At 39.9% G+C, this 24,810-nt stretch overlaps 1 protein-coding gene across 8 annotated transcripts in view; it reads right to left on the reverse strand.

Moving 5' to 3' along the window:
- The window catches only part of CFAP91 (cilia and flagella associated protein 91), a 155,469-nt gene that overhangs the window by 33,240 nt on the left and 97,419 nt on the right, over positions 1-24,810 (reverse strand). For 5 of the 8 annotated variants that reach the window (XM_033855795.2, XM_033855793.2, XM_033855792.2 and 2 more), the window contains exons 11-16: positions 23,394-23,510; positions 21,865-21,936; positions 20,527-20,673; positions 18,004-18,225; positions 14,208-14,356; positions 13,557-13,648 (exon numbers count right to left, since the gene is read on the reverse strand). In XM_033855795.2, the coding sequence (XP_033711686.1) occupies positions 13,557-13,648; positions 14,208-14,356; positions 18,004-18,225; positions 20,527-20,673; positions 21,865-21,936; positions 23,394-23,510 (799 nt within the window). Of the gene's footprint in view, positions 1-13,262; positions 13,430-13,556; positions 13,649-14,207; positions 14,357-18,003; positions 18,226-20,526; positions 20,674-21,864; positions 21,937-23,393; positions 23,511-24,810 lie in introns of all 8 variants that reach the window. The other 3 variants (XM_073804196.1, XM_073804198.1, XM_073804199.1) reach the window with 1 other exon arrangement.

Consider the following 24,810-nt stretch of genomic DNA (forward strand, 5'->3'; position numbering starts at 1 on the left):
AGGGAACCTATCTCAACATAATAAAGGCCATATATGACAGACCCACAGCAGACATTCTCAATGGTGAAAAACTGAAAGCATTTCCTCTAAAATCAGGAACAAGGATGTCCACTCTCACCACTATTATTCAACATAGTTTTGGAAGTCCTAGCCATGGCCATCAGAGAAAAAAAATAAAAGCAATACATATTGGAAAAGAAAAAGTAAAACTGTCACTGTTTGCAGATGACATGATAATATAGTTAAAAAATCCTAAAGATGCCACCAGAAAACTGTTAGAGCTAATCAATGAATTTGGTAAAGTTACAGGATACAAAATTAATACACAGAAATCTCTTGCATTCTTATACACTAACAATGAATGATCAGAAAGAGAAATTAAGGAAACAATCGCATTTACCACTGCAACAAAAAAGAATAAAATACCTAGGAATAAACCTACCTAAGGAGGCAAAAGACCTGTACACAGAAAACTATCAAACACTGATGAAAAAAAATCAAAAAGATGACACAAACAGATGGAGAGATATACCATGTTCTTGGATTGGAAGAATCAATACTGTGAAAATGACTGTACTATCGAAAGCAATCTACAGATTCAATGCAATCCTTATCAAATTACCAATGGCATTTTTCGCAGAATTAGAACAAAAAATTTTACAATTTGTATGGAAACACAGACCCTGAATAGCCAAAGCATCCTGAGAACGAAAAACAAAGCTGGAGGAATCAGGCTCCCCAACTTCAGACTATACTACAAAGCTACAGTAATCAAGACAATATGGTACTGGCACAAAAACAAATATAGATCAATGGAACAGGATAGAAAGCCCAGACATAAACCCAGGCACTCATGGTCAATTAATCAATGACACAGGAGGCAAGGATATACAATGGAGAAAAGGCAGTCTCTTCAATAAGTGGTGTTGTGAAAACTGGACAACTACATGTAAAAGAATGAAATTAGAACATTCTCTAACACCATACACAAGAATAAACTCAAAATGGATTAAAGACCTAGAATGTAAGAGCGAATACTATAAAACTCCTAGAGAAAAACAAGCAGAACACTCTTTGACATAAATCACAGCAATATCTTTTTGGATCCACATGCTAGATTAATGAAAATAAAAACAAACGTTAAAAAATGGGACATAATTAAACTCAAAAGCTTTTGCTTTTTGAGCAAAGGAAACCATAAAAAAAAAAAACGACAACCCATAGACTGGGAGAAAGTATTTGCAAACGAAGCAAGTGACAAGGGATTAATCTCCAAAATAATATAAACAGCTCATGCAGCTCAATATTAAAAAAAAACAACCCAATCAAAAAATGGGCATAAGATCTAAATAGACATTTCTCCAAAGAAGACATATGGATGGCCAAAAGGTAGATGAAAATATGCTCAACATCACTAATTATTAGAGAAATGCAAATCAAACCAACAATGAGAGCTTGGGGAAGACGGCGGAAGAGTAAGACGTGGAGATCACCTTCCTCCCCACAGATACATCAGAAATAATCTACACGTGGACCAGCTCCTACAGAACACCTACTGAACGCTGGCAGAAGACCTCAGACCTCCCAAAAGGGAAGAAACTCCCCACGTACCTGAGTAGGGCAAAAGAAAAAAGAAAAAACAGAGACAAAAGAATAGGGACGGGACCTGCACCAGTGGGAGGGAGCTGTGAAGGCAGAAAGGTTTTCACACACTAGGAAGCCCCTTCGGGGGCGGAGACTGCGGGTGGCGGAGGGGGGAAGCTTTGGAGCCATGGAGGAGAGCGCAGCAACAGGGGTGCGAGGGGCAAAGCGGAGAGATTCCTGCACAGAGGATCGGTGCCAACCAGCATTCACCAGCCCGAGAGGCTTGTCGGCTCACCCGCTGGGGCAGACGGGGGCTGGGAGCTGAGGGTCCAGCTTCGGAGCTTAGATCCCAGGGAGAGGACTGGGGTTGGCTGTGTGAACACAGCCTGAAGGGGTTAGTGCACCACAGCTAGCCGGGAGGGAGGCCGGGGAAAAGTCGGGACCTGCCGAAGAGGCAAGAGACTTTTTCTTCCCTCTTTGTTTCCTGGTGCATGAGGAGAGGGATTAAGGGCACTGCTTAAAGGAGCTCCAGAAACGGGCACGAGCTGCGGCGATCAGCTTGGACCCGAGACGTGCATGAGACGCGAAGGCTGCTGCTGCCTCCGCCAAGAAGCCTGTGTGCAAGCACAGGTCACTATCCACACCACCCTTCCAGGGAGCTTGTGCAGCTTGCCACTGCCAGGGTCCTGGGATCCAGGGACAACTTCCCCAGGAGAACGCACGGCGCGCCTGAGCCTGGTGCAATGTCACGCTGGCCTCTGCCGCCGTAGGCTCACCCCACCTCCGTACCCCTCCCTCCCCCGGGCCTGAGTGAGCCAGAGCCCCCGAATCAGCGGCTCCTTTAACCCCATCCTGTCTGAGTGAAGAACAGACGCCCTCCGGCGACCTACACGCAGAGGCGGGGCCAAATACAAATCTGAAACCCGGGAGCTGTGAGAACAAACAAGAGAAAGGAAAATCTTTCCCAGCAGCCTCAGGAGCAGTGGATTAAATCTCCACAATCAACCTGATGTACCCTGCATCTGTGGAATACCTGAATACACAACGAATCATCCCAAACTGAGGAGGTGGACTTTGAGAGCAAGATTTATTATTTTTTCCCCTTTTCCTCTTTTTGTGAGTGTGTATGTGTACGCTTCTGTGTGAGACTTTGTCTGTATAGCTTTGCTTTCACCATTTGTCCTACGATTCTGTCCGTCCGTTTTTTTTGTTTTACTTTTTTTAAAAAAACTTCTTAATAATTATTTTTAATTTAATAACTTTATTTTATTTTACCTTACTTCATTTTATTTTATTTTATCCTCTTTCTTTCCTTCTTTCTTTCTACGTTTTCTCCCTCTTACTCTGAGCCGTGTGGATTAAAGGCTCTTGACGCTGCAGCCAGGAGTCAGTGCTGTGCCTCTGAGGTGGGAGAGCCAACTTCAGGAGACTGGTCCACAAGACACCTCCCAGCTCCATGTAACATCAAACGGCAAAAATCTTCCAGAGATCTCCATCTCAACACCAACACCCAGCTTCACTCAACAACCAGCAAGCTACAGTGCTGAACATCCTATGCCAAACAACTAGCAAGACAGGAACACAACCCCACCCAAGAGCAGAAAGGCTGCCTATAATCATAATAAGGCCACAGACACCCCAAAACACACCAACAGACGTGGACCTGCCCACCAGAAAGACAAGATTCAGCCTCATCCACCAGAACACAGGCACTAGTCCCCTCCACCAGGAAGCCTACACAACGCACTGAACCAACCTTAGCCACTAGGGACAGACACCAAAAACAACGGGAACTACGAACCTGCAGCCTGCAAAAAGGAGACCCCAAACACAGTAAGATAAGCAAAATGAGAAGACAGAAAAACACACAGCAGATGAAGGAGCAAGATAAAAACCCACCAGACCTAACAAATGAAGAGGAAATAGGCAGTCTACCTGAAAAAGAATTCAGAATAATGATAGTAAAGATGATCCAAAATCTTGGAAATAGAATAGACAAAATGCAAGAAACATTTAACAAGGACCTAGAAGAACTAAAGAGGAAACAAGCAATGATGAACAACACAATAAATGAAATTAAAAATACTGTAGAGGGCTTCCCTGGTGGCGCAGTGGTTGAGAGTCCGCCTGTCGATGCAGGGGACACAGGTTCATGTCCCAGTCCGGGAAGATCCCACATGCCGCGGAGCGGCTAGGCCTGTAAGCCATGGCCGCTGAGCCTGCGCGTCCGGAGCCTGTGCTCCGCAACAGGAGAGGCCACAACAGAGAGAGGCCCGCGTACCGCAAAAAATTAAAAAAAAAAAAAATACTGTAGAAGTGATCAATAGCAGAATAACTGAGGCAGAAGAACAGATAAGTGACCTGGAAGATAAAACAGTGGAAATAAATACTGCAGAGCAGAATAAAGAAAAAGAATGAAAAGAACTGAGGACAGTCTCAGAGACCTCTGGGACACCATTAAACGCACCAACATTCAAATTATAGGGGTCCCAGAAGAAGAAGAGAAAAAGAAAGGGACTGAGAAAATATTTGAAGAGTTATAGTTGAAAACTTCCCTAATATGGGAAAGGAAACAGTCAAGTCCAGGAAGCACAGAGAGTCCTTTACAGGATAAAACCAACGAGAAACAAGCCAAGACACATATTAGTCAAACTGTCAAAATTAAATACAAAGAAAACATTAAAAGCAGCAAGGGAAAAACAACAAATAACACACAAGGGAATCCCCATAAGGTTTAACAGCTGATCTTTCAGCAGAAACTCTGCAAGCCAGAGGGACTGGCAGGACATATTTAAAGTGATGAAGGAGAAAAACCTACAACCAAGATTACTCTACCCAGCAAGATTCTCATTCAGATTTGATGGAAAAATTAAAACCTTTACAGACAAGCAAAAGCTGAGACAGTTCAGCACTACCAAACCAGCTTTACAACAAATGCTAAAGGAACTTCTCTAGGCAAGAAACACAAGAGAAGGAAAAGACATACAATAACAAACCAAAAACAACTTAGAAAATGGGAATAGGAACATACATATCGATAATTACCTTAAATGTAAATGGACTAAATGCTCCCACCAAAAGACACAGACTGGCTGAATGGATACAAAAACAACACCCATATATATGCTGTCTACAAGAGACCCATTTCAGACCTAGGGACACAAACAGACTGAAAGTGAGGAGAAGGAAAAAGATATTCCATGGAAATAGAAACCAAAAGAAAGATGGAGTAGCAATTCTCATAGAAGACAAAATAGACTTTAAAATAAAGAATATTATGAGACAAAGAAGGACACTACATAATGATCAAGGGATTAATCCAAGAAGAAGATACAACAATTGTAAATATTTATGCACCCAACATAGGAGCACCTCAATACATAAGGCAAATACTAACAGCCATAAAAGGGGAAATTGACAGTAACACAATCATAGTAGGGGATTTTATCACCCCACTTTCACCAATGGACAGATCATCCAAGATGAAAATAAATAACACAAGCTTTAAATGATACATTAAGCAAGATGGACTTAATTGATATTTATAGGACATTCTGTCCAAAAACAACAGAATACACATTTTTCTCAAGTGCTCATGGAGCATTCTCCAGGATAGATCATATCTTGGGTCACAAATCAAGCCTTGGTAAATTTAAGAAAATTGAAATTGTATCAAGTATCGTTTCTGACCACAACGTTATGAGACTAGATATTAACTACAGAAAAAGATCTGTAAAAAATACAAACACATGCAGGCTAAACAATACACTACTTAATAACGAAGTGATCCCTGAAGGAATCAAAGAGGAAATCAAAAAATATCTCGAAACAAATGACAATGAAGACAGGACAACCAAAAACCTACGGGTTGCAGCAAAAGCAGTTCTAAGAGGGAAGTTTATAGCTATACAATCCTACCTTAAGAAACAGGAAACATCTCGAATAAAGAACCTAATCTTGCACCTAAAGCAATTAGAGAAAGAAGAACAAAAACACCCCAAAGTTAGCAGGAGGAAAGAAATCATAAAGATCAGATCAGAAATAAATGAAGCAAACAATGGCAAAGATCAATAAAACTAAAAGCTGGTTCATTGAGAAGATAAACAAAATAGATAACCCATTAGCCAGACTCATCAAGAAAAAAAGGGAGAAGACTCAAATCAATAGAATTAGAAATGAAAAAAGAGAAGTAACAACTGACACTGCAGAAATACAAAAGATCATGAGAGATTACTACAAGCAACTCTATGCCAATAAAATGGACAACCTGAAAGAAATGGACAAATTCTTAGAAATGCACAACTGCCAAGACTGAATTAGGAAGAAATAGAAAATATGAACAGACCAATCACAAGCACTGAAATTGAAACTCTTGATTAAAAACCTTCCAACAAACAAAAGCCCAGGACCAGATGGCTTCACAGGCGAATTCTATCAAACATTTAGAGAAGAGCTAACACCTACCCTTCTCAAACTCTTCCAAAATACAGCAGAGGGAGGAACACTCCCAAACTCATTCTACGAGGCCACCATCACCCTGATACCAAAACCAGACAAGGATGTCACAAAGAAAGAAAACTACAGGCCAATATCACTGATGAACGTAGATGCAAAAATCCTCAACAAAATACTAGCAAAGAGAATCCAACAGCACATTAAAAGGATCATACACCATGATCAAGTGGGGTTTATTCCAGGAATGCAAGGATTCTTCAATATACGCAAATCAATAAATGTGATATACCATATTAACAAATTGAAGGAGAAAAGCCATATGATCATCTCAATAGATGCAGAGAAAGGTTTCGACAAAATTCAACACCCATTTATGATGAAAACCCTGCAGAAAGTAGGCATAGAGGGAACTTTCCTCAACATAATAAAGGCCATATATGACAAACCACAGCCAAAATCCTATTCAATGGTGAAAACCTGAAACCATTTCCACTAAGATCAGGAACAAGACAAGGTTGCCCACTCTCACCACTCTTATTCAACATAGTTTTGGAACTGTTAGCCACAGCAATCAGAGAAGAGAAGGAAATAAAAGGAATCCAAATTGGAAAAGAAAAAGTAAAGCTGTCACTGTTTGCAGATGACATGATACTATACATAGAAAATCCTAAAAATGCTACCAGAAAACTACTAGAGCTAATCAATGAATTTGGTAAAGTTGCAGGATACAAAATTAATGCACAGAAATCTCTGGCATTCCTATACACTAATGATGAAAAATCTGAAAGTGAAATCAAGAAAACACTCCCATTTACCACTGCAACAAAAAGAATAAAATATCTAGGAATAAACCTACCTAAGGAGACAAAAGACCTGTATGCAGAAAATTATAAGACACTGATGAAAGAAATTAAAGATGATACAAATCGATGGAGAGAGATAGCATGTTCTTGGATTGGAAGAATCAACATTGTGAAAATGACTCTACTACCCAAAGCAATCTACAGATTCAGTGCAATCCCTATCAAAGTACCACTGGCATTTTTCACAGAATTAGAACAAAAAAATTTCACAATTTGTATGGAAACACAAAAGACCCCGAATAGCCAAAACAATCTTGAAAATGAAAAATGGAGCTGGAGGAATCTGGCTCCCTGACTGCAGACTATACTACAAAGCTACAGTAATCAAGACAGTATGGTACTGGCATAAAAACAGAAAGATAGATCAATGGAACAGGATAGAAAGCCCAGAGATAAACCCACACATATATGGTCACCTTATCTTTGATAAAGGAGGAAGGAATGTACAGTGGATGAAGGACTGCCTCCTCAATAAGTGGTGCTGGGAAAACTGGACAGGTACATATAAAAGTATGAGATTAGAACACTCCCTAACACCATACACAAAAATAAGCTCAAAATGGATTAAAGACCTAAATGTAAGGCCAGAAACTATCAAACTCTTAGAGGAAAACAGGCAGAACACTGTATGACATAAATCACAGCAAGATCTTTTCTGACCCACCTCCTAGAGAAATGGAAATAAAAACAAACAATTGGTGCCTAATGAAACTTAAAAGGTTTTGCACAGCAAAGGAAACCATAATTAAGACCAAAAGACAACCCTCAGAATGTCAGAAAATATTTGAAAATGAAGTAACTGACAAAGGATTCAGCTCCAAAATTTATAAGCAGCTCATGCAGCTCAATAACAAAATAACAAACAACCCAATCCAAAAATGGGCAGAAGACCTAAATAGACATTTCTCCAAAGAAGGTATACAGACTGCCAACAAACACATGAAAGAATGCTCAACATCATTAAGCATTAGGGAAATGCAAATCAAAACTACAATGAGATATCATCTCACACCAGTCAGAATGGCCATCATCAAAAATCTATAAACAATAAATGCTGGAGAAGGTGTGGAGAAAAGGGAACACTCTTGCACTGCTGGTGGGAATGTGAGTTGGTACAGGCACTATGGAGAACAGTATCGAGGTTCCTTAAAGAAGTACAAATAGAACTACCATATGACCCAGCAATCCCACTACTGGGCATATATCCTGAGAAAACCATAATTCAAAAAGAGTCATGTACCAAAATGTTCATTGCAGCTCTATTTACAATAGCCCGGAGATGGAAACAACCTAAGTGTCCATCATCGGAGGAACGGATAAAGAAGATGTGGCATATATATACAATGGAATATTACTCAGCCATAAAAAGAAACGAAATTGAGCTATTTGTAATGAGGGGGATGGACCTAGAGTCTGTCATACAGAGTGAAGTAAGTCAGAAAGAGAAAGACAAATACCGTATGCTAACACATATATATGGAATTTAAGGGAAAAAAATGTCATGAAGAACCTAGGGGTAAGACAGGAATAAAGACACAGACCTACTAGAGAATGGACCTGAGGATATGGGGAGGGGGAAGAGTTAGCTGTGACAAAGTGAGAGAGTGGCATGGACATATATACACTACCAAACGTAAAATAGATAGCTAGTGGGAAGCAGCCACATAGCACAGGTAGATCAGCTCGGTGCTTTGTGACAACCTAGAGGGGTGGGATAGGGAGGGTGGGAGGGAGGGAGACACAAGAGGGAAGAGATAATGGGAACATATGTATATGTATAACTGATTCACTTTGTTATAAAGCAGAAACTAACACACCATTGTAAAGCAATTATACTCCAATAAAGATGTAAAAAAAAAAAAAAATCTACAATGAGGTACCTCCTCACACCAGAATGGCCAGAATGTCTGTCATCAAAAAGTCTACGAACAATAAATGCTGGAGAGGGTGTGGAGAAAAGGGAACCCTCCTACACTGTTGGTGGGAATTTAAATTGGTACAACCACTATGGAGAACAGTATGGAGGTTCCTTAAAAAACTAAAAATAGCACTACCATATGACCCAGCAATCCCACTCCTGGGCATATATCTGGAGACAACCACAATTCAAGAAGATACATGCACCCCAAGTTCATTGCAACACTATTTACAACAGTGAAGACACCGAAGCAACCTAAATGTCCATCAGCAGAGGAATGGATAAAGAACATGTGGTACATATATACAATGGAATACTACTCAGCCATTAAAAAATAATACCATATTCAGAAACATGGCATTATCATACTAACTGAAGATTATCATACTAACTGATGTCAGACAAAAGACAAATATCATATGATATCCCCTATATGTGGAATATAAAAAAAATGATACAAATGAACTTCTTTACAAAACAGAAACAGGCTCAAACTTCAAAAACAAAGTTATGGTTACCAAAGGGTAAAGATGGTGTGGGGGGGATAAATTAGGAGTTTGGGATTAACACACTAGTATATATAAAATAGCTAACCAACAAGGACCTACTGTATAGCACGGGGAAATCTACTCAATATTCTGTAATAACCTATATGGGGAAAGAATCTGAAAAAGAATGGGTATATGTATATGTATAACTAAATCACCTTGGTGTACACCTGAAACTAACACAACATGATAAATCAACTATATTCTAATATAAAATAAAAATTAAATTTAAAAAACAAACTGAAGGATAAAAGCCATATGATCATCACAATAGATGCAGAAAAAGCTTTTGACAAAATTCAACATCCATTTATGATAAAACGTCTCCTCCACAAAGTGGGTGTAGAGGGAACATACATCAACATAATAAAGGCCATATATGAATTAAATGAAAAATGAATTAAACACCTAAATGTAAGAGCAGAAAGCATAAAACTCCTAGAAGAAAACACAGGCAGAACACACTGACATAAATTGTAGCAATATTTTTTGGCTCTGTCTAAGGCAAAGGAAAGAAAAGCAAAAATAAATAAATGGGACCTAATTAAACTTAAAAGCTTTTGCACAGCAAAGGAAATCATTGACAAAATGAAAAGACAACTTACTGAATGGGAGAAATACTTGCAAATAATAAGACCAATAAAGGATTATTATCCAAAATATATAAATAGCTCATACAACTCAATATCAGAAAAACAAACCCAATTTAAAATGGGCAGACGACTTGAATAAACATTTTTTTTTGGCCGTGGCATGCGAGATCTTAGTTCATCTACCAGGGATCAAACCCACACCCCCTGCAGTGGGAGTGCAGAGTCTTAATCACTGGACTGCCAGGGAAGTCCCTTGAATAAACATTTTTTTAAAAAGACATATAGATGGCCAACAGGCACATGTAAAGATGCTCAACATTGCTAATCATCAGAGAAATGCAAATCAAACCCACAGTGAGATATCACCTCACACCTGTCAGAAGGGCTATCATCAAAAAGACCACAAATAACAAATGTTCGAGAGGGTGTGGAGAAAAGGGAACCCTCATGCAATGTCAGTGGGAATTTAAATTGATGCAACCACTTTGGAGAACAGTATGGAGGTTCCTCAAAAAAGTAAAAATAGAACTACCATATGATCCAGCAGTCCCACTCCTGGGTATGTATCTGAAGAAATGAAAATACTAATTGGAAAAGATACATGTACCCCAATGTTCATAGCAGCATTATTTACAATAGCCAAGAAATGGAAGCAACCTAAGTGTTCATTAATAGAGGAATGGATAAAAAGACATGGTGTGTGTGTGTGTGTGTGTGTGTAAACACACACACACACACACACACACACACAATGGAATACTACCTAGCCATAAAAAGAATGAAATTTTGCCATTTACAACAACATGGATCAACCTGGAAGGTATTATGCTTCATGAAGTAAGTCAGACAAAGACAAATACTGTATGTTTTCACTACACGTGGAATCTAAAAATATCAAACAAACAAATGAATTTAACAAAACAGAAACAGATCTTCAAATATAGAGAACAAACTAGTGGTTACCAGTGAGGAAAGGGGAAGTTGGGAGGGGCAAGATAGGGGTAGGAGATTAAGAAGTACAAACTACCACATATAAAATAAATAAGCTACAAGGATATATTGTAGAGCACAGGGAATATAGCCAATATTTTATGATAACTTTAAATGGAGTATAATCTATAAAATTTTAAATCACTGTGTTGTACACCTGAAACTAATGTTATAAATCAACTAGACCTCAATAAAAAATTTTTTTTTAATTCATCCAAATAAAAATTAATAATGAGATATCTCAAACGGTCTGTATGTAATACTACTTAATTTGGGGTAAAGAGTATAACACATGGATGTCTTATTTGGAACGAGAAACAAAAGGCCCTAGTGTGTGCTCCCTGTCCAGGTGGCTTTCTTCGTTTGGGCTACATCCACACAAAGGGAAGAAGTTAGGACTTGCTCAGTTTGCCCACAGACAAGTCCCACTGATTCCTTTACATCTCGTGCCCCCTCCAGCTCCTTCTCCTCAGAGCCAGGAGAAGCTGGGGAGGGGGGTCACAAACTAGTAACTATTAAACAGAGGATTTCCCCCCCTCCTTCAGTTCCCTCAGGTGGAATTGATCTGAAGCAGGTTGGCCTCACCTTGGACAGAGGAGAAGGAGCAAGGAGTTGCATGTTTTCTTAAGGATCTAGAAAACATAAGATCCCTTTTATAATATAAGGTGACAGAAAAATATTATTTGATTTAATTTAACAAAATTAAATTTTGTTGGTAGAGGCACTATCATACACTGTTGATGGGAGTATGAATTAGAACAATCTTTTTGTGGGGGCAGTTTGGTGGTATCTATCAAAATATAAAACACACATACCTTATTTCCAGCACTGTACTGCTAGGAGTTTACTCTCCGAAGCCTGACCAGGGTGTTCACTGCTATTTATACGAAAACACACCGGGAACAAACTAGATGCTTATTGCTGGGGTGGGTACTGGTTTAAAAAAGTACAATCATGTAATGGGAAAACAAGATATTTCTTTGTTCTTGTCCAATGCATTAGAACTACCATTCCTTTCTCACTGGTTACGTGATCTTAAATATTAACACTTCTCTTAAACCTGTCTAGAATTCCCCTGCAAACTCTAAAGCCTCCCAAGCTCTTATTTCACTTAAATATATTTTTTTAACATCTTTATTGGGGTATAATTGCTTTACAATGGTGTGTTAGTTTCTGCTTTATAACAAAGTGAATCAGTTATACAAATACATATGTTCCCATATCTCTTCCCTCTTGCGTCTCCCTCCCTCCCTCCCTCCCTCCCTATCACTTAAATATTAATCTTCTGGTTGCATCCTTCCCTCTGGGATCAGGACTGTCACCAATAGTCTGAAAGCTCCGGAAGAACACTGTTTTTAAAAACACATATTTTTTCTCCTTCTCTATCGACTAAAAGCATCAATCTTTAAAAACATGCCACTTTTGGCAAACGATAAGTGAGGATATTTATACTGAGATCAGTCCTGGCAGGAACAGGAGATATTGTGACTCACGCAGAGCTGCAGAGTCAATTTAGGTCTGTCAGGCTTCTCAGCTTTTCAACACCTGCCTTGCACATGCCCTGCCTGCAAAAGGCTACTACAGTTGGAAAACCCTGTATATTCTCAACATTTGCTTTACATTGAAAAAAAATCAAATTACAAAATACAAACTTATGGTTACCAAAGGGGAAAGAGGTGGGGGAGGGATAAATTAGGAGTATGGGATTAACATATCCACGCAAGTATATATAAAACAGATAAACAACAATTCACTGTATAGCCTGGGGAACAAAATTCAGTATCTTGTAATAACCTACAGTGGAAAAGAATTAGAAGATATATATATAAACTGAATCACTTTGCTGTACACCTGAAACTAACATAATATTGTAAATCAACTATATTTCAATAAAAACCAAACCAAAACAACAACAACCACCAAAATACACCTCTTCTGGGAATTTGGGAACTGCCTCTTTTTTTTTTAATTGGAGTATAGTTGCTTTACAATGGTGTGTTAGTTTCTGCTGTAGACAAAATGAATCAGCTGTACGTATACATAACATCCCCTCCCTCTCGAGCCTCCCCCCCACCACCAACCCTCCATCCCACCCCTCGGGAATTGCCTCTTCAAGAAGGTTTGGATTTTGACGCGCCATCAAACTTATTAGAACTGCACCTATCCATACTAGAGGTGATTATATTCTGCAGTCAGACAGCATCGAGGGAACCTGACCTCTGAAATAAGAAAATGCAGTGATTCTCCTTCAGAATTTTCCCCATACCTCTGCTCAGCTTTAAATCTCTGGAATATTGAAAATAGTTTCTACCTTTAAAAAGATCATCACGGGCTTCCCTGGTGGCGCAGTGGTTGAGAGTCCGCCTGCCGATGCAGGGGACACGGGTTCGTGCCCTAGTCTGGGAAGATCACACATGCCACGGAGCGGCTGGGCCTGTGAGCCATGGCCGCTGAGCCTGCGTGTCCAGAGCCTGTGCTCTGCAACGGGAGAGGCCACAACAGTGAGAGGCCCGTGTACCGCAAAAAAAAAAAAAAAAAAAAAGAATGAATAAATAAATAAAATTAAAAAAAAACATCATCACGTGGAACATTTGCATTGGCTTACCTTTTTCTTTGACAAAGTCCTTTTGCAACTCTGGGATCAGGAAACTATAAACCAACTCGGCAACGATCTCCTCTGACTGAAGCTGAGTTCGACTAAAAAGTAAAAAACAAATTAAACGAGTATTTCCTTTGTTGCCTTACTTGAGCTGCCGATTTATACTTGGATCCTCCTTGTTTGTGTAAGGAACTCCACTGCTCAAATCCCACCACTGCCTTTTCCTTAAGTGATCTGAAGTAGCACATTCCTGGTGAGTTTGGTTAACTCCATGGAAAATCCAAATTTGTCCTTCACTTAGCCTGCCTACCAGGACGGGAGTGTTAGAGATACAACTTACAAATGGAAGCCAGAAACTCTGCGGTGATGTCCAAGTAAAACTGGACATACTTAATCACATTGCTTTCATGCTTTGTGATATTCTAAAAGTAAGAAATATGAAAGTGCTCCAGACTGCAGAGGATAACTGAAAATTCTATTCCCGATGCTCTTACCATACAAAGGTACAGGCCTGCTGGCTGCTGCTAAAACAATGCATACTGAAGCATGAGTTATATATTTGTTTCTCCTTGGTGGTAAAATCTTAAGCTCTTGAAGAATACATATGAGTAACAGCAAAAGGCTGTCCATCCCACCATCTGTCCCCTTGGTACACACCGGCTTTCTATTTCATAAGCAATGTCATTGATTTCCTCAGCCATCTTCTCTATTTCTGCCCTGGCTTGTTCTTCTGCAGTATTCTCTTCAGTGTTCAGTATTATATCCTCCAGATAGGAAGTTACAGTACTTTGGTGAACTTTAATTACCTGCAAAACCCCAAAATACTCCAGTTACTCAGAATAGGAATGCTACCACTGTACACAAGAAAAATGCATGAATATTGGTTGACTTTTTTAGCACATCTACTTCATTCATCAGTAGTCCCCTCATTCATTATTCTTTTTTTTTTAAACTACAGATAGTCTGTTTCTAATCCACCTGTCTACCCACTCTGGGAAGCCCCTACCTATCTGGCTCATTTTAGAATTATGGGGTGGGCGATACAACACTGCAGAAGGATCATGGGCTTGAGTCAATAACCCTGTTTTGGATCCTGGCTTTATTCTTACCAGCAGTGTAATTTGGTCAAGCTACCTAACTGTGGCAGAGACTAAGATGTATTACACAATGTCCTTTCTTTATTCCTCTTAAAGGATTCTTACAGGGAAAGACATAGCTTTTTTTTTTTTCTCTCTTTTCATTTCTCATTTCATGGGGACAAAATGCAGGAGCACCAGTCATCTTAAACTGCCATGAGGGTCACACCCAAGGGACAGAAAAGCAGGAAGCTAGAAGGATCCTGGGTCTCTGGTGAATTTTTTTAACTATCTTCTCAGCCCTGGGCTGCTGCTTTTTAAAGCTTTCTTGAAAGGATATAGACTATACATTTAGAAAAGTGCAGAGCACATAAATGTCCAGTGCAATGAATGAGGGTCAAGCCACTGCTAGGATCCCAGAGGTCACTGTGAGTTCTACCTGACCACAGACCCTTCCCACGCTCATGAGTTTATGGTAAAGACTTCCTATTCTTTAGGGCTGTGCTCCCTAAGTTTGCAACCATAAATAATACAGTTTAGTTTTACCTGTTTTACAGATGGATACCAAGGAAGTATCACAAGCATCGAGGGTGTCATACTTAGTTTTGTATGCATTCTGTCTCAACAGATTTTGAGCTTTGGCGGAAGGGCACTTTTTATTTAATGTGTGTGTATTTCTTTGTGTCTGAGATAATGCTTGGGACTCAGTAACAACTCAATACCTGCTTCTTGACTGGCACTGCAGCAGGACTCTGAATATGAAATGTTTACTGAATAGCTACCTGTAAAACACCAAGTCCATAACCTTGAATCCCTATGCCTTCCTTATGGGAGAGACCCAATGACCAGTTTAATACAGTTCAACCGAACAACCAACCAACCAACCAAAATATATTTTCTTAAAGTGTGTTATGTACAGAGGGCTATGCTGGTGCTGTGGAAGGCATGTGCCTGCTCCCATGGAGACCACAGACTTAGTCAGGAAACAAGTCACACCTAGATGGAACGATTAGACAGTTGAGTCTTGTAATAGTTCAGAGGTGGAAAGTTTAATTTGGTTCACCTCTAGTAATACACGCACTTGTGTGTTTACATATATCTTTATAAATGTGTATGTTTCTGGACACATTTGTGCTTGTAGGTGCGTAAGTGAATAAGGAAACGTATGGGTGGCTATATGTGTGTACCTCCCATCTCTGCTAATATTGTGCATGTGGGCTTATGTTTGTGAGTGTATCTTAACTTAGAGATGTGCAAAAGTGTGTATGTGTTTAAAATATGAGTCTATGACTTTCTGTATCTATGTTTCTCAATATCTACATGTTTTTTTCTGGAAATTTACTCGTGTACATTTCTTGGTTTTGGTATATTTATGTGCAAGCATATTTATCTTTAAGAGGGTCATATGATGGGAGACAGGGAATTTAAATGATGCTGGGGTCCAGAGATGGATACATTTTTTACATAAATGTTCCTTAAATCAGGCTGGAAGGGTCATCTTAACCCTTTCTTGCCCCTCCTAGACATGCTGACATTTCCTGGGATCATTCCCACTTAAGAGATACCTTCCTAGAAGCCTCTCACCAGCTTCTTCCTTTCCGTGTTTCTGAGTATAGTGCTTCCTCTGTCTCTTTCCTTTTATTCTCACTCCCAACTGGTTCTTCCCATCCCAGCTGGTTTTTCCTTAGTGATATTAGGTAGAGGATAGTAAATTCTGGTTTGCTAAAAATTTCTACATTTCAGCAACTTTTTTTTTTTTTGGCAGTACGCAGGCCTCTCACTGTTGGGGCCTCTCCCGTTGCGAAGCACAGGCTCCGGACGCGCAGGCTCAGCAGCCATGGCTCACGGGCCCAGCCGCTCCGCGGCATGTGGGATCTTTCCCGACCGGGGCACGAACCCGTGTCCCCTGCATCGGCAGGCGGACTCTCAACCACTGGACCGCCAGGGAAGCCCTCAGTAACTCTTTTTAAGGAAAAATGTGTTAGGATGGTAGGAAGCTAGAATATGAATTATTATTATAGGCTGTATGACACTATAGTTAAAAAGCTTTAACCCAAACTTTTTAAAGCTGTATAGAGGATGGGAAGTCTGTTTAATTTTAATCAATTTCTTATCTGAAAAAACACATACCAAATACTATTCAGGGGTCAATCCTAATTCCATGGGAATTGGGTAAATCCTTTGAATCCCAGATCAAATAAGAAGACCCCAACTTGACATAACATTTTTTTTTTTTTTTTACTTGAGGAGCTCAAAACTATCCACATATATTAATACAATTCAGACAGCCTCTTAGATAGGAATTTTTTTAAGTTCCAGGTTGGCTCTTTCTGCCTTTCCCATGTGGCCCGCATCCGCACAAGGGAAACTCACACAGCCTTTGCCTTAGCATATTCTGGGTGTGCTGGCCGCCCATGCAGCCTCTTCTGTGCCCACCTCCCCTCAGCCTGCCCAGCTTCCTCCTCTCCATTCCGGGGGTGAGACGCCCTAACTGAAAGAATACACATCAAGCTCTCCAAGAAAGGGGAAGTACTCGTCGCCACCTCTGGGTGTGATTTTTGGGGGAATTAGTCACAGCACAGCTCCCTTTAAAGAAATCTTCCTCACAAATCCCCTCCCATTTTAACACTTGAGCTTTTGTATACTTGATGAGGGTGAGAGTGCTTTGAGGTATTACTGGTTCCTCAGATTTCCTCTGAGTTTGCATCTTGGTCACTTTGGAATTTCACATCTATTGGGTCTTGGTCAGAATTCGAATTTACCAGCCTGGCATTCCTAATTCCCAAGATTGTATCTTTAGTCAAAATCTCTCTTCGAAACTCTATCTTGTATATCCATCTGCTGAAATGCCACCTCCACTAAGATGTCTCAAACTTAATATAAGTCATTCATTCCACTCCTGCCCCTAAACCTATTACACCCTCAGCTTTCCCGCCTCAGTAAATAGAACCGTCACCTCCCCACTCACTGACACCGGAAACTGGACATCATACTTGACTTTACCCCATTTCTCACTCTGGCCTGAGTTACTTCATCAGTCTCCTTCCAGGTCTCCTTGTTTCCACCCTGTCCTCCCCTACAACCTGTTCACACAGCAAAGCAGCGTGACTTCTTCAAAATATGTCACCGGGCCCCATTTGTTTCCTTCATGAAACTTAACACATTTTCTGATCCTACACTTATTCGCATGTTATATAGGATTTAAGCACCAGGAGAGAAGGGGCCACACCTGGTTTTTCCCTGCAAAGTAGCCCCAGTGCCTTTGCACAGTGCTGGGCATACCATAGGAACTCAATACATTATTTGTTGAAGACAATGAAAAACAAAAAACGAAAGTCATTTCATATCATGAGTTTCCTGGCAACGTCCCCACTTGCCTCCTTAAATATCTGGTCCTCCTCCTGCAGGCGCCTCTCTTCCACCTGGCGCCGCCCACTCTCTTCGGCTTCACGCATCCTGCGCTGCCTCTCGGCCAACATGACCAGGGCGTGGACCCTCCTCTCCTCCTGCAGTCTCACCAGCTCTTTGGACAGGAAGTCAAACATGTCTGCCAGCACCCATCCTTCCAGTCCAGCCAAATGGTTTTCAATCAGTGACACCTTAAAAATAATAATGTAACTATGAGGATACAAATTCCACTAAGAATGGTGATTTATGAGGAGGGATGCTGGATTATCCTTGACAGTCACTTCACTTTCAGAATGCACTTAGTTTTTATTAGGAATATTATCTCCAGACTGGCCGCATCCCAAGGGTTTTACTAGGAAAACTTACGATACAAACTTAGACTCGAGAAAGTAGATTGCTCAGTCAGTCACTGACGGATGATCGTCTTCAAATTATAAAGGGGATTTAGCAAAACATTTGTTAGTGTCCACACAGAATTTTTTTTTTCTTTCAATTTTATCCAGAAGGTAAAGTGCTTGGGTCTCCCCAGACGTGAAGGGAAATGTCAAGGTTTTTATTAAAAGATAATGTTGGAGTTCAAAAAAATAGAATCGCTTAAAAATTCACTCATGATACCTTTTAATTTTTCAATGCTTTGTCCTTTAACACAAGTTTGGGGAATTTTAAGATCTTCGGTAACATGAAAGTAGAAAACCTTAGTACTGTTTATTCATTTAAATAATTTCAAAGTCAGTAAGAACTATCTTTGAAACAGAGCAGGAAACAAACCTACATGTCTGTGTCATCACTGAGGTAAAATAAGGGCTAGGGGCCTAGAGTTCTTGGCCAGGAGTAAGCCACAGTATCTATTTATGGATCTCTCTGTGCTGGCTTTGGCACCGGGGGAACAAAAGTGTTTGAGAAGATTGTACTGTGCTCCTGCTCCTATCCTCAGGGATAAGGGGAAAAGGCTCTTCTCCCAGTCACTTGCTGCTCTCACACTGACGGTTCTCCCTCAATATGAGAGAAGGAGAAAATGAGAGGATCGGCATTGCTGTAGGTACCCGTGGGGTGCCCACTCCCCCAGATGCCTGCATCTTACTGGTGTATCCAGGAACAGCTGAAGGCAAGCAGGGTGAGTTTGTGGCTATGTGACAGTTCTTCCCATTAATTCCTCCCTTAGCTCTTAGCTGTCATGATGTCTATCAAGTATTTATCCACTAAATGAGGTAGATGGGTTGAAAATCCTGGATTGTCTTAGCTGTAGCTGCTAAAGTCTATAATCAGAAACCAGAAGGGGCCAAGGAGGACATTTTTCCGTCCAGGTCCTGGGTATTCTGCTGCCAGGGCATTCTGCTCCCTATCTGAACAGAAGTGCAGCCCGTCTCCATCATTCCCAGGGCTCCAGGATGCCCAGATTTAGAGACTCCAGTGTCTGCATTCTCCTCTTCTTTCTCTGGTTCCTCTGCTGGGTCTCACAGTCTGTGGCTTTCTTCCTCCCTCCCTGCAAACCAGCTCCCATCACTCAGAGACCATCCCCAGTCCTGCTGTCATGTAAAAGGAATAAAGTGGTGCTCGTTTCCAGGCTGCTTAACGTTTGTGCCTAATTCACAGCACAAGAGTTACGTTTGTTACTAAAGGTAACAAACTTTACTGTTTGTTAACTTAACTGTTACTAAAGGTAACAGCTTCGCTGTAAGTTTACTTTCTTTTTGTTTGGCCGTACTGCGCGGCATGTGGGATCTTAGTTCCCCAACCAGGGATCGAACCCACGGCCCCCTGCATTGGAAGTGCGGAGTCTTAACCACTGCACCGCCAGGGAAGTCCCAAGTTTACTTTCTTGTAACACTAAACTCTGTGCAAATTGGTTCTTTTTCATTTTGACTCACAGATAAGTGGGACAGATAGTAAAAGTGTATCTACACTGTAGTCAACAACATTAAATACTATGTGTCTATAGACAAATGCCAGAAGAAAGTAGGAAACACATTTACAGTTGTCAGGTTAGAGCTGCAATTAGCAGCTATTGTCAGTCACACAGAGCTCAGACGACCCGGTGAAAGTCACAGAATATCATATTAACATATTTAATATGCAGTTTAAGGAGTATGAGCTATGTACAGCTCCAAAACTCATAAATGAGTGTGGATAGTTTTTAAAATCTCATTTCTCACTTTTTTCTTATTGCTTTAATTACTTATTCATTCTGCTAAGCTCCTGCTGAAATATATTAGAGTCACCAAATATTTAAGAAAGATAGGAAGAGAAAACCTTTCAAAATTGTGGGGGTTTTTTCTTTTCGTTTTGCAAATAAAAAACTAAGAGCAGACTCAATTCAGGGAGGGCACAGCCCACTCAAATTCTGGACTGCAGCACCATTGATGAAAAATGCTGGGCTTGTGGGGGGGTGTTTCTTTTTCATCACGTCATTTATTGTTACTATAATGTTGCTTGTATAATAATAAAAACCAAGGGCGAAAATGGGACAAGAAAAGGAAAGGAAAGGAAAGAACCTTGTGCTCGTGCAGGTTCCTCTGTCGCTGCAAGGCCAGGGTCACCTGCTTCTCGGCTTTCTTCACCAGCCTGTCCTCTTCTTGCAGTGCGTGGCTGGTGCGCAGCTCCTGGATCAACTCCAGTCGCTTCTCTTTTCCTTCAAACATCTGTGTCAAGTCAGATCAGAGAGAGCCTTTCAAATCAGCATCCGTTGTGCCAGGCACGAGGCCTCACAGACAGTGACTTGTGAGGCACTTGTCAACAGAGGGTTCTGTTCTGCCTTTCGGGGCCACACAGCAGGTGTGTGCCACAGAGCTAGCGGTCAGCCCTCTTCTCTGCACCTTCAGCTGCTCAGGCAGAGAAGGAGCTTAGCTACAGGAGCTTAGTTAGTTAGTTATCGACTCAGTTTCTTAAAATGCCTCTCAAAGACAAGGTGACAACTATAGGGTCATGTTAAGAAACTAGAGCCTTCTCCTCATTTCCTCTGCTCCTTCCCTAAGAAGCCTGGGGGTGGTATTTTTCATGGTCATATTTTCTTTTCCGAGAGATTTGACCCTCATCTGGAATACAGGATCTGCTGTCTGAACTTAACTGCTGTGTTTCTCCCGGGGAAGTACTGGCAGGAGAATAGAGAATAATGCTGAACACAGGTTGCTCATCCAGCCTCCCTGAACTTACTCACCATAACTGAGTCTCTTAAGAGTTACAGCTGTCTGGGGAGAAAAACTGTTTCAGCTGAGGCTTTATATCAGTCCATTTTTAAACTGAAGCGTGAGCTTGCTCTAGTGCCACAAATAATCTGGCTAAAGCTTTTAGTCAGGAAGACCGGAGTTGAATTTGGCAGTTAACATAATCCCCCTCAGACTCGTATTACTTGCCTGTAAAATGGGTAATTGATACAAAAAAAGAAAAAGAGCTGATATATGTAGAGCAAAGAATATATAATGTGACCATATGGTAAGAGTTCAAAATTGTAGTTATTACTTAGCTATTTCATTTATTATTCAGGTATTGATAGCTACATACAAACGCAGATAATTGTATTACAACTTTGTGGAAAATTAGAGAATCTGCTTGTGATGTTTAGGGTCAAAATTCAGGTATGAAAATTGCTGGATTTATCAATTCCAAGGAAGACATTAGCTTCACACTGCCTTGGGTACACTACAGCAAACAGCAGGCGGTCCTTTCTTGCCTTGTTACTGTGCCACTCGGGCAAACTATGGCAACTCAAGAGCACAGTACCATAGGACAGCAGGGTGCAAGAGGCAATTCACCCCAAGGAACCAAGCACATATGCGTTCTGTAAATCTATTCTCAAAGGAGAAGAACAGGGCCAGTGGTTGTACCCTACACACCATGTTCTGAACGACTCTGCCCCGGAGTAACTTTTGAAGGTAGATCACAGCCATTTCTATATCTTCTTCTTCCTAAAAGAACAAAGGGAGAACCAAGCAGCTTGAGGACAGTAGCAGTCAGCATCAAATACTTTTTTGAAGATTTATATCAAGCAAAAGATTTATATCGAGCAAAAAGCTAGATGCCAGAAGGATTTAAAGAGAATAAAACATCATCCCTCTTTGAACTTATAGAACTTTAAATGTTACTTACTGTATTGTTAAAATGCATTGTTATTTTTCATTATAAATAAGTTATCATTAATAAATTACATCAGAAGCAAAAAATTCACCCACTGTCATGGTATCCTTACAAATTAAGCCATTTTCATTTTTTCTATATTCCTTTCCAGCAAAATCTTTCTTGAAGAAGTAAGTATTGCTAATAAATCCCTTTTGCAATAGTATTTTCATGTTTGATCATGCGTAGACAATGAATACAGCTGGTCTATATCAGAGTCGAAAATGAGGTGCTTTTCACAAGAATTTAGCTAAACTGGTAAAATAAGAACATAATGGATAAGATCAGCTATCTATAAAAATCACCTTAAATAAGTGTATGTCAAAAGCAGAAAGATCAGAGTCTGCAAATTTACTTAAAGCCCCTCTGAATGCAAAAGTAATCAACAGTGGAATCAATGGCATTAACACTCGTGAATGACAACGTGTTAACCACAGGCAGTGGTCGGCACAAAGTCTAGAAAAGGGGACACTGCCCAGAAGCACATCGTGTCCAGTCAGCGGGAGCATTCCAGTCCCTCCAGAGACATCAGAGCTATCGGAGGTGCTAGTGAGATCTCCCGTCAACTCCCCTCCCTCTGACAAAGCACAACAACCTTCTGTACAATTTGGCTTCTTGTGAGAACTGCCCTGTATTGGGAGATAACAAGCTGACCTCCCAAGAACAATATCCTGATATACCAGGCAGTTATATTTCTCTCCGTAAAGTGACAAATTTGCGTTGTGGCATCTCCAGCAGTTTCTTGTAGGTTTAGTCTGAGTCAGTCCTTTAAATCCAAACCAACTATGGAATGTTGACCAAACTGAGTCTGGGGCCCTGCAAAGGTGAGGTACGGCCCTGGTCAGGGTGAACTCTCTGAGCCAGTCTTGATGTCACCTCTGGTATTGCATTCCTCTCTAATTCCAGCTGTCGTCAGCCACTTCCTCATGTGGGAAGACAGTTACAGTAAATGATCATAATTCGATCTTCTTTTTTTTTTATTTGATGTACATCAGAATTACCTTCTGATGCCAATTTTTCTTGGGAAGATTTTCTTCTTTGTGTTTTTATTCTTGAAAAGGATTGACTTTAGATTTCATTTCATTTTGCTTGTTTTTGTGTGTGCATTTGAAACATAAGGATAAAGGCAACGTAAGTCAGATCTTGGGAAATGAACACTTACGTTAGGTTTGTTTTTAACCCAAACTATCTGAAGAATAAACAGCAATACTGAATTTAGCTTTTCACATAAAAGAACCTTCAAACTTACATTGGAATTCATCTCCAAAGTTGGAGTTGGAAGTCGAGGTTGAGGTATTGGCTTTCTTTGAAGAAAACGCAATGGTTTCTTTGCTTCGGGGCCCTTATTCTTCTTTTCCAACAGTGCCTGAAATAACACACCAGTGACTGTCATTTCTTACCTTTGTATTTTTTTCCCACTACCAAATCTAGGCCACAGATCTGAATATCAGTCAGAAAGAATTTTCTCTATGGCCATGCTAGGACGGTTTGAGAAAGTCCAAACCAGGGTGCACCTATGATATTCCCATGCATAAGTTAACCACTGAACAAACATGAAACATATTCTAGGTGTATCCATTTTAATCAAAAGTTTTGGAGGCTTTAAACATTTTTTTTTTGAGTTTCTGAAAGGTTCTGTCATGTGTATATGCAAGCAAAACCCCCAACTCCTACCGTTCCACATGAGCTAATTTGCTGTTTTAAATGACTGCCTGGGCAATAGAAAATTGTCCTGTGTAGTAAACGACTGAAATATTTAGTATGTTTTGTTGTTATGGGGGAACTAAGGGGCATTAAATGGCAATTATCTCAAAGTGAAGAGAGCTTTACTTTGGGCTTGAAATCCTACACATCAAGATTTTTGAATATGGTTCCTTGTGGAAGAGTGTATGTGTTTCTGTTTAAACATGCACTTTATTTTCTTACTTTTGATCATCAAAAATCCTGCCAAAATTACACATAAGATTTTGTTCATCAGTTCCATTTTCAGATATAGCGGGATACTTTTTAACTTAAAAGTATCAAAAATTCTGATCTCTGTGATTTTAAATCACACTTCCATTACTTTTTCATCACATAATTTTTATATTATTTTTTCCATAAAAACACAAATAAATGATAAAACACTTAAATAAGTGATAAAGCACTAAGCCAAGACTTGAAATTAATAAAAATATGAAAATTATGAGTAAAATTTGGAACCACATCCAATTATTGTGGTTGTAACAGAGCATCCGAGTTTCCTGAAAATAAATCTGATGGCAAATATATATAATAGCTCTATGATAATCCAAACTAATGAATCAACAGGAAGCAGCAGCAGTTTAAAAGTACAGTTTGCCCTTGAACAACATAGGTTTGAACTGCATGGATCCACTTATACATAGATTTTTTTTCAATAAATATATTAGAAAAATTTGGGGAGATTTTTGACAATTTTTAAAAACTTGCAGACAAACCACATAGCCCAGAAATATTGAAAAAGTTAGGTATGTCATGAATGCATAAAATATATGTAGATATTAGTCTATTTTATCATTTACTACCATAAAATACACAAAATCTATAAAAACTTAAAATTTATCAAAACTTATGCACATAAACACTTACAGACCAAACATGGTGTTATTCAAAGTCAAAAGAAATGTAAACATATGTAAAGATGC

This window comes from Tursiops truncatus, chromosome 4 (assembly GCF_011762595.2).
Source record: "Tursiops truncatus isolate mTurTru1 chromosome 4, mTurTru1.mat.Y, whole genome shotgun sequence".
Classification (NCBI taxonomy): Eukaryota; Metazoa; Chordata; class Mammalia; order Artiodactyla; family Delphinidae; genus Tursiops; species Tursiops truncatus.